The following is a 16,146-nucleotide window of genomic DNA, read 5'->3' on the forward strand; positions in this document are numbered from 1 at the left end:
TGAAGCCTTGTGATCATGAGCGACTGTTTACCATTATAGAACAGTTAGCCTATAGCACATATACATTAAGAACTAGGTAAAAAATAGTGATCAAAGACATTTACTCATTTCAAAATGCTTGACTTCCAGGAAATACTCTTGGACCATGGAACCTGCCATCAGTGGTGGAAAGAGTACTTCTTGCCAAAAAAATGTAGTGCAAGTAAAGTATCTGGTGTAAATATTACTCTTAAGTATGAGTAAAAAGTAGACCCTTTAAAAGTAAGAGTAGTGAATATTATGCTGGAAAGGTTGATGCGTTTACATGTAGTTGTACGCGTGTGTGTATGTGTGTGTGTGTGTGTGAACGTACTGTAACACTCTGTAGTGCATTTACAGTAGTTATTGTTTAATGCTGTTTTGGTCATTATACAGTAAACATCCATCATCTTCTCATCAATGGCATTTAGTCTAAACAGTCTCTGGGTCACTGTGTGTAAGCTATCTTTTTGGACACTTTTAATGGTTCCTAACAGTTTGCTGCATGTCTTTAGGTATAGTTCAGTGTGATGCAATTTACTTTCTGTTGTGTAGATTTAGTTTCTAAAGGGATATTATTTCTATGTGCGATTTGATTGGACAGGAATAGCAGGATTGATTTTTCTAATCCCCATAACATTAGACAGGAAATAATAAAATAGTGACTGCAGGTGGAAGGAAATAGTGGAGTAAAAGTACGGACACTCCACTAAAAATGTACTCAAGGTAAAGTAAAAGTACACATTTTAAAAACTACTTAGTAAATTACAATTTCTAAAATAAACTCCTCAATTACAGTAGTTTGAGTATTTGTACTTTGTTACTTTACACCACTGCCTGCCATTAAAGAGATGGTTCATCCAAAATTTTAAAGTATAATTTTTAATGTGCTCTAATATAGGTGACTTTTGTACATTGGAATTCTAATTTTTTTTTAGCTGTAACTGTGGTCTTTGGTATGTCATAAACTGCAACTTTAAGGGCTATTGGCAGTTTGAGAATTCAAAAAACATATACATGCATAACAAAAATTAATACCTGTGATTTCTGGCGAAACAATTACGTGTTTTGAAACGAACCTGAACGTTATTAAATTGAATCCACAGGCTCAGCAAATGGTCTTGAGTGCTTAAGAGTTTGAAGCTTCAGTTTCCTGTCATATAATGACATTTGTTCGGTACAAACACAGATGTTAGATGGGCTGTTTGTTTACAATTTTCTTATGTTGCAGCTTTCACAATTAGTGCAAATACGTTCCATTTTGATTTAAGAGATATACGTTCTCCCTCTACATTCTAAATAAACAGAATCAGCTCACATGTGAGTTAGTTTCAAGTCTGTGGATTAAAGTTTGTTGCACTGATTGATCGTTTGGCATCACATGATCTGAATGCATCATAAGGAGCCACAGATATAAACTTTGCAAACTGCACTGTAAAATAAATACTGATTGAATTGAATTGAATTGAATTTTGCTCTGGCAGCTGGGGTGCCGAAAATAAAAAGTAAACAGCTGTAAATTACAGAAATTTACAGTAAAATAACAGATGTTAAATTACAGAAATTTACAGTACAATAACGGATGTAAAATTATAAAAATTTCCTCAAATTTGAATTTCTGTAATTTAACATCTGTTAACCTGCTCCCGAAAAAAACATACACTTAAGGCTTTTTTTTACAGTGTACAGAAAACGAGGCAACAATTTTAATTATACTTACATCTTATGATCCGGAGGAAGAAGAAATTGGTCCATATGGAATGTAACGGTTACTGCAAAGTTCCTGTCAAAGTCCTATACACAACAGTCTCTGCTGCTCCTTCCTTTACTAGCAAACAGACGACAAATCCCACATTGCAGTGTAGGTTATTGTATCAAAAATCCGAAAAATAACACAGCACTAGGTTGGCTTTACTGTGGTCATTCATTTCATTTCATTTTCTTGTCGGCTTAGTCCCTTTATTAATCCGGGGTCGCCACAGTGGAATGAACCACCAACTTATCCAGCAAGTTTTTACACAGTGGATGCCCTTCCAGCCGTACCTATCTCTGGGAACCATACACACACACACTCCAAACTCCACACAGAAACACCAACTGAGCCAGAGATCGAACCAGCGACCCAGCGACCTTGCTGTGTGGCGAACGTGCTACCCACTGCGCCACGCGTCGCCCGCTTTACTGTGGTATTGTTGTGAAAATGAACTTTAACCCTTTATTCTCTGCATCTGTCAGTGCTCATCATCTTCGTGTCATGACCAGTCCTGTTATCCCCTGCGCACCGCTAGTGTCTGAAGGGAAAGGCACGTTTATGTTTTACCGGAACCGGCTTCTCGTATTTGATGATGTACCATATCAACGTTGACATGTTCAAGCAAAAGATCTGAACCCCATACAACTCATTTATTGGACTCTGAGTCGACTATTTAGTTAAAGACTCAATAGTTTTAATCACGGTGCACTTTCAGATTTAAACCTCAGCTGAATGTTTTCATTCACTTAGAGCTTTGTTACACACTGCATGTAAGCTCATTTTCAATGTAAAATTTCTAAATGTAAAAAATAAAGAAGTAAATAAATGGCCAATGTTCATTTTTAGGTTTCTAAAATATAAACAGTGAAACATTAAAATATCAAGACCATCGTGTTGGCCAGTGAAACTGTCTAAAGCTTAGCTCTAATGTAGGGTATCAGAGTCTAATGTTGCTATAGATCTAAGTTAATGAAATGCTGCACTGAACAACATTTAACTTGATTGTTTTCATTGTTTAAATTCTATTTTTTAAACATAGTTTTCATATTTTATATCATAATATTCAAAAATATTAATTTTGCAGGACCATTAGGCCAAACAAGTGGTAAAATTTGCCTGTAAGTCAGCTCACCGCCATCATATAACGTGCCCAAATCTCTATTTCCCCGTTGGTGCAGGCTGCTGAGAGATGTCAGCCAGATGTTTTATGTACTGTGTATGCATTAATAATGTGTGCAGACTTTGTTTGCCAACGTCTGTTTGGCACCACCAGCAGGAACCTGCGCCGAGAAATGACCTCAGGTCTAAAACATTAGCCCTGCAGATAATTGGCTGTGAAATTTGGCTTCATTAATGACTGTAGAAAAAAACCTGCCATGATCAGCATACATTAACAGCTTGTATTTTTCCCTCATATACACTCAGAAATGGCTCAAGATGTCTTATGAGGCCGAGAAAACTTGCCTGTTGGCTCCACAGGAATCACAAACACCATGTGTCTGCCACACAGCTAATGAGAAATATGAAATCCCTGGAATGGGAGACGACAGGTACTGTAAATTTAATATATGTGTGTAAATTAAATATACTATATATCACTGTGTATTCTATATTATGTGAATGTCTAGAAATTTTGAAGCATCTAAAAAAAAAAAAAAAAAAAAGAACTGAATGAATAAAATGTTAAACACCATGTGTTACTGTATTCTCTTAACTTATCAGTTTAATAGTTTAAGTTAACAAAACTTAAATTATATGTCTTATTTTACTCTTGCATTTCAGTGTTTTAGAGATGCTAAGCTACTCCAAATTCTCGGATCTGGAGACGTGGCTCTGTATGCCATCGACTTTGTTACCCAGAAGCAGGGATTCAGTTTGCTCCCTGCCACCACCATCCCATGAGAACGGCACTGCCGACACAGACAGAGAATCCAGGTAATGTGTTTGTGAGAGAATTCTGAGTCAGAGTTGTTCATGTTTCTTTGTTAGAAACCAGTCGGATGGCTTTTTAAAGTAGGGGTTTCAGCTTAGGGTAATTTTCATATTCAACCAGGAATCTAACGCATGTTTGTTTAAGCTGTTAGCTTGGCACACAGTGACTAACTTGATTGTACAAACATGACAAAAAAATCTTCAGTTTAATTATTTGATAGCTGTAAGCAATGTTCAATTCAAAATAAATAGTTACCTGCACATTTTGCAAGATAGATGTATTTTGTTTGTGAGTCGGGACCACAAAACAAGTCTTATGTTGCATGGGTATATTTTTGGTAACTCAAAGTTTTCTATTACTTTTTTGAGCAGTATATTTTATTGGTCAAAATAATTTTATGAACCAAAAACCATTATTTATATTACAAATAAATAGTTCAGATGCAAAAACACACACACACACACACACACACACACACACACACACACACACACACACACACACACACACACACACACACACACACACACACACACACACACACACACACACACAGTTGAAGTCAAAATTATTAGCCCCCATTTGAATTGTTTTAAATTAAATATTTTCCAAATGATATTTAACAGACTTTCACAGTATGTCTGATAATATTTTTTTCTTCTGGAGAAAGTCTTATTTGTTTTATTTTGGCTAGAATAAAAGCAGTTTTAAATTTTTTAAAAAACATTTTAAGGTCAAAATTATTAGCCGCTTTACACTATATTTTATTAGATTGTCTACAGAACAAACCATGATTATGCAATAACTTGCCTTATTACCCTAACCTCCTTAGTTAAACTAATTAACCTACTTAAGCCTTTATGTCACGTTAAGCTAAATACTAGTATCTTGAAAAATATTTAGTCAAATATTATTTACTGTCATCAAGACAAAGATAAAATATATAAAATAAAAATATAAAAGATAAAATATCTCAGTTATTAGAAATGAGTTATTAAAACTATAGAAATGTGGTGGGGGGGGGGGGGGCTATTAATTTAGGGGGCTAATAATTCTGACTTCAACTGCATATATATATATTAGTAAATATTGATTATTTGGTTAGTTTTGTATATCGCTAAACACCTAATCTAGACAACTTTAATGGTGGATTCCCTCAGATTTCAGATTTTTAAATAGCTGTATCTCAACCAAAATCATACATTACATTAATAATAATAATAATAATTAATTTTCAAATAAGAAGAAGAATGTCCTGTGGTTCAGGGTCACGTGCAAATAATTTCAGCATAGATTTCTGCCAAATAAATTAGATATGCAATAACTGAGATGTACAGCCAGGTAGTAATTATTAGGAAAAAAAATCAATTTTTGGACTTAATTAACAATCAAATGTCTAAAAATAATAAACAATAACACTTGTCATGTACTAAATAACCAGAATAAATATCCAGCCATGCATATTTAGAAGAAGATAAAATAAATATAGTCTTTTTGAACCTTAATACTGTGCCACTAACCTTCAAACCACTACACTACGCATCGATCAGCATCTTTAATACCTTAAAATACAATAGAATGGATTGTTTCATATACTTTAAGTAATCTTCAGAATAAGTATATTACATATTATGCCAAGAACTTTAGGAGTAAGTAAATTTTACTCTTAAAGAAGATCGCTGGGTCGCTGGTTCGAACCTCGGCTCTGTTGGCGTTTCTGTGTGGAGTTTGCATGTTCTCCCTGCCTTCGCGTGGGTTTCCTCCGGGTGCTCCGGTTTCCCCCACAGTCCAAAGACATGCGGTACAAGTGAATTGGATAGGCTAAATTGTCCGTAGTGTATGAGTGTGTGTGTGTGTGAATGTGTGTGTGGATGTTTCCCTGAGATGGGTTGCGGCTGGAAGGGCATCCGCTGCGTAAAAACTTGCTGGATAAGTTGGCGGTTCATTCCGCTGAGGCGACCCCGGATTAATAAAGGAACTAAGCCGACAAGAAAATGAATGAATGTATGTCTTATTGAATAAAACTCGGGTAACATGGTGGCTTAGTGGTTCAGTAATGTCGCCTCACAGCAAGAAGGTAGCAGGTTTGTGTCCCAGCTGAGTCAGTTGGCATTTCTGTCTGGAGTTTGCATATTTTTGAATAAACTAAACAGGCCGTATTGTTTGTTTGTGAATGAGTGTGTATGGGTGTTTCAGCTGGAAGGGCATTCGCTGTGTAAAATATATGCTGGATAAATTGGTGGTTAATTCCGCTGTGGCGACTCCTGTGGAATAGAGGGTCTAAGCCAAAGGAAAATGAATGAATGAATGAATCAATCAATCTCAAACCTATATTCAGACATTTTCGCAAAATGTATCGAAACAATGAAATGACTGCAGTTCTTGCAGTGACCACGGGGTGTCATTGTTTACACATCAATGCCATATTTCTGCTCAAGTCATTTCTAAACAACTTCAAGTATGCACTGTTTTGTACAAGATTGTGATGGTCATTCAAGTGACTCTCCTTCAGCATTTCTCTCTGATTGCTTGTTTCAAGACTCTGGAAACACACTTGTTTTCTCCACAAACACCTTTGAGTGGAAGTTGCAAATATAAGTTTTGGACAAAAAAATCACAAGTAGAATCAGTGTAGCTTTTCAGGATTTCAATATCCAATCAAAACCAATCATGCCTTCTTAGATACCTTTTATATTTAAGCTCAACAAAATCTACAAAGCAAGAAGAGAAAAATGCAGTGCATACAATGACTAAGACCAGTTAATATTGCTTTAATCCAGCCTGGGGTAGAAAAGGAAAACACCCTGTCATCCAAACTTTATGTAATCAGGCTACATTCATAAGCCATGGCCGAGCCATTTATTAAAAAACAAAAAAGCCGGGTTTCATACTGCGATGGTGTTATTACATCTCACAGTGGAAACAAAGCATTCACTGGAAACTCGCTACAGTTAATCAAGCCCCACAAAAGCAACTCCACCATCAGATATGCGCTACACTTGACTCTTGACAGAGTGATATGGCTTTTGGTGAGTGCAGCTGGTACACTTTAGCTGAAGGTGCAATTTAATATTTATGCCGTGGCGCTGAATGCTCAGTGGGGCTTCTTTTTTTAAGCAGGGGGCTTCTTTTTACCTCAGAGCAATTGCGTTGTTGATTTGACTATATAAAGGCTTTAACTATGGGAAGTCCTGGGCTAAGAACTGTAGTGTTAGATGTCGCAGGTGCGTTTTTAAAATGCTGATCGTGGCTCATGCGAAATCATATGGGAAGCTCTTAATTACATGTGTTACCTGAAGAGGGAAACATGTTTGCAATGGAACGGATTGTTCAGTATTTGTTCAGAAGAAAAAAGTCAGGATCTCACAAGAGAGGATCATGGAAAAGCCAAAGCTATACGCTTCCAGATTCAAGGTACTGTCTATTCCCATCCTGAAATTTAAAAACAATATTGTGATTTAATATTTGATTATTGAATGGCAGTAGAAAAAAACAATTATAGCATGGTGTGCAAGCTTGGATATATATTTATATAGGTTCCAAATTGTGGTCTATTACTAATTGTAATTTGTCTTTAATTGTGTAATTAGTTATATTACTTGTGTTTGGATAGTTTTAATTACTTTTACATTGCTTTTGACCTACATTGTTGATCACATGACCGTTAAGTGTGTTAAACGTTAAATTACAGTATGTGAGGGGTTGCCACAATGCTTTGTGAATAATCAATTGATACTTGCCTATTTACTTGCTTCATTGATTTAAAGTTTATGTGAACTTAAAAGTGAAAAATTAATTGGAGGATGAATTATTTTCTGGTTGATTTATAGTTAATTGTTTGATGATTGAGAAAGTAACTGTACTCTGGAATCAGATTACATAATCCAGACTACATGCAATCAGTTAAAACTCAGCACACTGTAAACCCAACTGGTGTCATTACTAAAGATATTAAGTTAATATAACTTGACATTAGTTAAAATACTAAATTTAGGCGTCAAAATTTTAAAAAGGCAACAAAAAAAATGTTAATTAATATTGTAAGTTCTCTGAACTAACATTTTAATTATTTTAAACAATAACCCATGTGGTGGTACGGTAGTGGAGTGGGCGTTTCTGTTTGGAGTTTGCATGTTCTCCCCGTTTTCGCATGGGTTTGCTCCAGGTGCTCCGATTTCCCCCAGAAGTCCAAAGACATGCACTTTAGGTGAATTGGGTAAGCTAAATTGGCCGTAGTGTATATGTGTGAATAAGAATGTATGGGTGTTTCTTAGTGATGGTTTGCAACTGGAAGGGCATCTGCTGTGTAAAACATCTGCTGGATAAGTTGGCGGTTCATTCTACTGTGGCGACCCCTGATTAATAAAGGGACTAAGCCGAAATGAATAAATTAATTCACCACATCTGTTTAACCAAATGATTGGTTGTGCTTGAAATTCTGTTTTGACAACCGCTCTGATTGGTTGATATAAGTTATATGACACAAAGTGGTCAATTTGCTTGTTATGCTGAATTTTGCTGAAACACAGCAGGACAGAGGCACTACCTGAACACATCTGATGAAAGAAAAAAGTTGAATTAGTTAGTATATATTTAAATGCTTGCAGTAAATACATTTTTCTTAATTGATGTACAGACAGGGGAAAGCTAAATTGGGTAAGCTAAATTGTCCATAGTGTACAGTATATGTGATGTCGTGGTATTCCAGGTTGGGGATTGAGCGTTGGGCTAATGACCCACCTTGTAAAAATTACTCCGAACAGAAATGCCCACTACACCGCCACATGGGTTATAGAAGAGACAAGAGACGTTTTTATTTCCAAAACAGAACAACAAGCAAATGAATTAATTTTACAGATTAGATTATGTAACAGTGGCGACTGCCCAAACGCAAATTATTAACACTGAAATTATATTTCAGGCACTACACGGAATAAACCAGTCAAAAGGTCTTACTTAAAATTTAGGAAAAACCCGGATAGCATATTAAAAGCCACGAGTTACAACTAATACTTTAACATTTTTCCAAATCCTTATTCATTCATTCATTATTCATTTCTTTTCAGCTTAGTCCCTTTATTAATCTGGGGTCACGACAGCTAAATGAACCGCCAGCTTATCCAGCAACCCATCACTGGGAAACATTTACACACACTCATTCTCACACATATACTTAGGACAATTTTACCTACCTAATTCACCTGTATCACATGTCTTTGGACTTGTTAGGGGAAATCCATGCGAACACAGGGAGAAAATGCAAACTCTACACAGGAACGCCAACTGACCCAGATGAGGCTGGAACCAGCGACCTTACTGTGAGGCAAACGTGCTACCCACTGTGTCACCGCATTGCCCTCATTTCCAAATTGCCACAACACACTGTTATGTGAAAAAAATGAACAGCAAGAAATTGAAAAAAACAAATGCTATTTACAGTGGTTTGAAATATTAAAAAGCTCTTTTCGTAAAACTCAATACATACAGCAGTAAAATAAGTAACACTGTATTAGGTGGCCTAACTAATATGTACTTGCATTACAAAAATACATACAGTGTATTTGCTGTGTTCATAATGTATTGTGGAACAGTTCTCTTACTCTTAAACTGGGAAACAGGTGGGGTTAAGGATAGGTTTGGTGGTTGCTTCTATTTGAGGGTGGGTTAAGGTGTAAAGGATGGTCAGAATTTATTCAAAGATGTAATTAAATGCAGTTATTTGTCAATTATGTGCACAGTGTAAAACATACGTTTACACAATAATTACATTGTAACAAATTATTAATTTTAGTGAAAATTTATTAGTTAGGCCACCTAATGTAAAGTGGGACCACTATTTATTCTGCAGTTGACAAATTTTAATCTTACTATCCACAATTGAGTTGGACGTTTGAAATATGAAATATGAGATTGTGAAATATGAGATTGTAGTTAATAATGTGGTATTGCCTTCAACTTATTAAATCATAATCATATTTTCCTTGTCGGCATCAACAAAGGATGGACAATGGCTTTGAATTCTTACTGTGCCACGCTTCCACTAAAACAATAGCTGCGGTTATTAATATTTTATGTAGCAAAAATAGCTCTATTTTTCACATCCATATTGAGGTGTATTCAAGAATGTACTTAAACTATGCACACAATATCCTCTCTACATGTTGTTACCCATAATATAATGATTTTACAGCAATCTGCCATTTTGTTCGTACACATTTTCCCACACATTTAATCCCCTGCCTTTTCTGACACACACTGAAAGCTGTAATTTTCTCAGCACTGATTGGTATGAGAGGAAAAAAGTGTGTTTCATCACTGCTGGTATGACACATGCTGTGCAGTACAGGGGAGCTCAATTGTGATCATGAAAACATCCCGCAACGACAGCTAATTATAGTGGAGTGACAGCCGAAATGAAATCTCTTTTGTTCCACAGGCCCCCGGAGAACACGTCTATCAATCTGAGCCAGTGCCAGGAGAGGAAAACCCATCTATTGCCACCCTCATCGCTCATGCCAGTCTCAGCCTCCCCTACATCCTCAACTCCCCTCCGGACCACCTCAACTCCTCTGCCTAAACCCAACAGAGACTCCGGTCAGGGCGGTGTGAGTGTTCGCAAACGCCGGCGTCTGGCTGCTAGCCCTGGAGGACTGCACTGGGATGCATCAGGTATGCCAATCACCAACTGCATCTGTTTACTATGCTCTAAGATGCCAGCTACTTTCTTCCAGATGCTTATTGTCATAGTAGTAATGCAACAAAATTCATTTGGTAGCTCTCAGAGACAAGTAGTGTTAAAACAGGGTTTCTATGGGTCAGTGAAAAGGATTAAAAGTCATTAAATGCAATTTGTTAAAAAAAACAAAAACTTGTAAATATAATTAAAAACCATTAAATGTATTCATTGTTATTTTAAAAACATATATTTTAATAGAGACATTTTTAAATTGTTTTAAAAGAATCAAAAGTCTTCATTGTAAAGTGGTTTTACAGGAAATTCTTTACAAATGACTGGAATAAAAGACATATTACATTAAACTTGCATAAAATACAGGCAAATAAAAATTGGAGTAATATTTAATTTATTATTCAATGTTTCATAATCCGTGATTAAAACTTTTCTGAATTTCTGGGGTATACAATGAGTTGTTTAGTTACAGAACAATTCAGCTTTGAATGACTGGAATAAATTAAATTTTACAATATTTAACATATTTAACATTTTCAAGTCAAATATATAATTATTTTACTGTTTAAATTTATTTTTTGAACAAATAAATGCAGTCAATGTAGGCACGTACTTCAAAAATGAAATCAATCAATCAATCCATCCATCCATCCATCAATCCATCAATCCATCAATCCATCAATCAATCAATCAATCAATCAATCAATCAATCTTTATTGTCTTAACCCTTGTGCACTGTTCAAATTTACTACCCTTTTGTTTTGTTTCAGATGAAAACATTTACTAAATTAAACTGCTGTAAAAATGCTTCACATCAAAATTCTTTTTCATTTTCATTTTGGCATAAATCTGTTAATCAATCTCAGTCCTGATCAAAACTACTAAATGTTTTTAAAAATAACAGAATTTCAACTCTTTAATTGCCAAGTTTACAAATGTTGTCACTGATTTGGTGAAAAAAAAACACACACAAAATAATGTATTTTTAATATAAAATTAATTGTAGACTGGATAGAAAAAAAAAAACTTTTCAAAGTCTTGGACATGTTAATTATTAGGAGGATGATGATCAACAGTAAAAATTACAAATTTAAACGCCACCAACAATCAAAAATCGTGATTATATGGTGTTATGGATTTGCAATCAAAAAATGTCAATGGGGCAAAAGCAGCCCCCTACAGTAAATTAGCGAGAAAAAATGAAAATCAATCAAGGGCAATGTTGTTTTACAAGTTTTAAAAGGTAAACAATCCAGTCCACAATCACTTTTTTCATATTTAAAATGCTTCATTTTGTGTTTTTTTTCACCAAATCAGTGACATCCTTTATGAATTTGCCAATTAAAAAGTTAAAATCATGTACATTTTCAAGGAATGTAGCTCAAGGAATCTGCTCACCTGATGTTTACATACATAATATTCATATTATTTGCTAATAAATAATCTCATGTAAAACTTTGAATCTGCATCTCATTTTGGGACTGTTACTGGTCCACTGGATGTCGCATTTTGGTCACAGGCCCATGCTTTGAGCGCCTTTTTGACTGAATGAATGAAATACGTGGTTTCCCAACAAGGCAACCTGGGGTACTGAAATATAATTGGCTAAATTGGCAGTGGCTGGCTTAAAAGAACCAAAGCAAAGACAGCTGTTCTGGCACGTAACAGACATTTTCAAAGCAGAATATCTGACTTTACCATTGTTTTTCAGATAAATAAGAATGTTCACTCCGCATGTTTCTTAAATATCTGCAAACATATTATGGTATTTTTAAGGTTTAGAAGAATCAAAATCTTACATACAGCACCTTTAATTTTGTTAGGAAAAAACTTCCATAGAGATGTTTTAGTTACAGAACAATTCAGCTTTGAATAACTGGAATAAATAAAATTTTACAATATTTATAATATATTAAAAATTTTTTAGTAAAATGTTATAACTTGACTGTTTTTTATTCACTGTTAATCAAATAAATGCAGTCAATGGATACAAATCAATCAGTCAATCAATCAGTCAGTCAGTCAGTCAATCAATCATATTAATCAACCATGTATGAAGAGTTTGACTGGAACTTTTAAATCAATATGTGTGCATATGTCTATGTGCAGTATTTACACTGGGGTGTGTATGGCATTAAAAGTTTTTTATAAAAGAGACATTGAAAAGGTAAAAATCATTATATTTGATTTATACACATGTATGCCTTCAAGAAAACCCTCAGAAACCCTGAAAGAAATGTAAGAATAAACAAAGAATAGAAATAAATTCACTATATTATTATTTATATATATATTTGTTGGTTAGTGCAGAGATTGTCTGAAGGAAGAATGTATTGCACAATTACAGTAATAATACAGTCCTGAATGCACCAATTTATGCTATAGTTTTGTTATAGTGTAGTGTTTCACCGCCTGATCTTCTCTGTTGGAGCACATTTGTGGCTCTTGAATGGATTGATTTTGTGTCCTGCCTCCTACATTTTGCTTGCAGTGCTGTTTGTTTTTATTTGCTTGATTGCCTGTTGCATCCAATTTCATCAAGCAATTTGCACAGTTTGACATACATATTTGTGAAATTCGAGGCCAGAGGTTCTCTGCAAAATTAATGACTCGAGTAATCTAGCTAATTGCTTCTGCCGGGGAATGATACTCTCACTGTGTTCTGTTGCAATTACCAGTGGTAAAATGACTGATGGCGTGATACACCGTCAGTATATGAAGCGCTAATTTATTATCGCAAATCTAGACGTGCTGTATAAATTTACATAACAGGACGCTACAATACTGTAATAAAAATGACACAAGACGCACGTCTGGCTTGGAGATCTGAAGGGCAAATTACACTGCAATTAAAGGAAATATAGACCTGTCAAGTTTCCATTTGTTTTAAGCCATGGATATTTAAATCACATCTCCGAAGAAGAAAAACAGAGACATGTGAATAAACCAGAGGGGTCTGGATGTAAACTAGGCACAGTTGCAATCTGAGCTGCATGCAGGGCTTTTTAATGCCCACACCTAACCCTACCCCTAACCCTACTTCACAATGACATCACTAGCTCTATTGAGTGCATTGTGTCTGACATTGCCTCTCTGATTTATGCAGCCTCAGCTTTCAAATCCAATGCAGCATCTAAATACTGTTGGAATACACTGCAAATTCGTGTGCAAATACACTGCAAAAAAGTGGAATACACTGCAAAAAAGTGTCTTAATAATTTACTAATATTACATTATATCACAAAACTAAACTAATGCTGCGCAATTTATCATTTCAGCATCGATATGGTAATGTGCATATCCACAATATAATCACATCGAAGAATCTGCAATGTTGAGTCTGGATTATAGCCACAGAACACATGATTTTTGGAGTCACTTCAAAGTTGAGTCATAATAGAGTAAAGTTTTATCATTTGTTTGTGTTTTAAGGATTTTAACTGCATTTCAAGAGAGTATAAAACCTTTGGACCAAGAAACGAGGATGTTTGGATGTATAACAAAGATCAATTGCATTTAATTATTTTCAATCGTTTTATTGGTCTTTTGTAGGACAAAACAAATGAATTGAGAGAGGTATAGAGTATTTCTCAGTGGTGGGTTGCGGATGGAAGGGCATGCGCTGCGTAAAAACGTGCTGGATAAATTGGTGATTCACTCCGCTGTGGCGACCACAGATTAATAAAGGGACTAAGCCGAAGAAAATGAATAATTGAGGTATAGAGTAATATGTTGTCCATTATTAATTCCGTCCCATAACCTCATAAACTCATTACCAAAACAAGAAAAGTGAATTTATAAATACATACAGTTGAAGTCAGAACTATTAGCTGCCCTGTTTATTTTTTCCCCTAATTTCTGATTTAAGGAAAGATTTTTTTTTCAACACATTTCTAAACATAATAGTTTTCATAACTCATTTCTAATAACTGATTTATTTTATCTTTGCCATGATGACAGAACAAAATTTTTGACTAGATATTTTTCAAGACACTTCTATACAGCTTAAAGTGACATTTAAAGGCTTAACTAGATTAAACAGGTTACTTAGGCAAGTTTGTGTAATTAGGCAAGTTACTGTATAATGAAGGTTTGTTCTGTAAATCGAAATAAAATATATAGCTAAAAGGGGCTAATAATTTTGACTTTAAAATGGCTTTTAAAAATTTTAAAACTGCTTTTATTATTGCCAGAATAGAACAAATAAGACTTTCTCCAGAGTAAAAAATATTATCAGACATACTGTGAAAATTTCCTTGCTCTGTTAAACATCATTTAAAAAAAATATTTAAAAAAATAATAATAAATGAAAGGGGGCTAATAATTCTGACTTCAACTGTATATACCAACTGAAGTACATTAGATACATACGTAAATAACATCAGAGAATAACTGCATATAGAAGAAAAAATTGGAAAACAAATTATTTTATTATTTATACAATGAAGACTATATAGTAGGGTTGAACAATATATCGTTTGAGCATTGAGATCGCAATGTGCATATATCTGCAATAGCCACATCACAGGATTAGATTACATACAATAATGACCCTGACATGTTATTTTACATTTGATTGTTCTGCATTTCTGTACTTAAATACTGTTTATAGACTCCCTCAAAACCCTAAAGCACTGTTTAAATATATTTATTTTTGCTGGTAATTTATTATAATTTATAAAGATGCACTGCATAGAAAAGACTTGATCACCCCTGTTGATCTAAAGGAATGAAATCTGGTAAAATTATTGACTATTAAGTCTAGTCAATTTACTTTACATTAATTAAGCATATAAATTACACATAACATGACTGTAGGTGTTTGAAATCAGCGTTTTAACCAGGATTATCTTGCAGTTCCTGCTGTTTTTTTTGTTGTCAATCGTCAGGGAAGCCTCTGCCATTAGTGCTCTTGTTGTATGTGGAAATAACTCCTAATTGCAGGTTTATTTGTGGCTCTACCCTGCAGGCAATGTTCATTAGCACTTTTGCAATAGTAGTGGTGAACCTTACTGATGGCATAATGAGCCATTCATTGTATAAGGACTTGTCAGCGAAAAGCAACATTTTCTGGTGCACAGAGATGAAGAAGAGGCACAGATATTTATTTAGTCACTGTCCAACCCCACCTACCCTTCAAACGGGTATTATCACTATCTTTAGGGGTGGCACAGAATTGCAGGAAACGACTTTTGTTAATGCCATAAACAGCTCTGCCTATCTCTGGAAGAGCGTACGACTGGTATGTAAACAGAAGATTGTGGAAGAAGGTTGTTGACCGAAAAATGTAAGTTCTGTGATCATTTATTCACCCTCATGTCTTTCAATCCCTACTTTTTTTGTTTCGTTGAACTCAATGGATATAGAATGATCATCATATTTTCAATGTACTGTGTGCGTATGGTGACCATGCAGGGGCCATTAATAATCCTAATAGCAATATATAAAAGTCATCTCAAAAAGCATATGTTGTATTTCAGGTCTTTTAATGAAAGTGAGTGACATGACGGTGAATTAGTAATGACAGAATTAATTTATTTTATTTATTTATTTATTCATATATATATTGGATTTAAAGGAGTGGGTTCATTCTGTCATCATTTAATCACCCTTTACTCCTGTTTGAGTTTTGAACCTGTTGAACACAAAATAAGGTATTTTTAAAAATGTTGGAAACCATTCAGTATTGACTTCCTTTGTGTTTGTTTTTTTCTACAATAGATGTCAATGGTTACCGGTCTCTAACATTCTTCA

The 16,146-nt window shown here is 34.8% G+C and overlaps 1 protein-coding gene across 3 annotated transcripts in view; it reads left to right on the plus strand.

Annotated features, from left to right (window-relative positions):
* The window catches only part of ankfn1a (ankyrin repeat and fibronectin type III domain containing 1a), a 184,338-nt gene that overhangs the window by 485 nt on the left and 167,707 nt on the right, over positions 1-16,146 (plus strand). For 2 of the 3 annotated variants that reach the window (XM_073918607.1, XM_073918608.1), the window contains 3 exons: positions 3,197-3,321; positions 3,554-3,706; positions 10,141-10,373. In XM_073918607.1, the coding sequence (XP_073774708.1) occupies positions 3,197-3,321; positions 3,554-3,706; positions 10,141-10,373 (511 nt within the window). Of the gene's footprint in view, positions 1-3,196; positions 3,322-3,553; positions 3,707-6,637; positions 7,119-10,140; positions 10,374-16,146 lie in introns of those variants that run through there. The other variant, XM_009306802.5, reaches the window with a different exon arrangement.

Source organism: Danio rerio, chromosome 12, assembly GCF_049306965.1.
Source record: "Danio rerio strain Tuebingen ecotype United States chromosome 12, GRCz12tu, whole genome shotgun sequence".
NCBI classification, from domain to species: domain Eukaryota; kingdom Metazoa; phylum Chordata; class Actinopteri; order Cypriniformes; family Danionidae; genus Danio; species Danio rerio.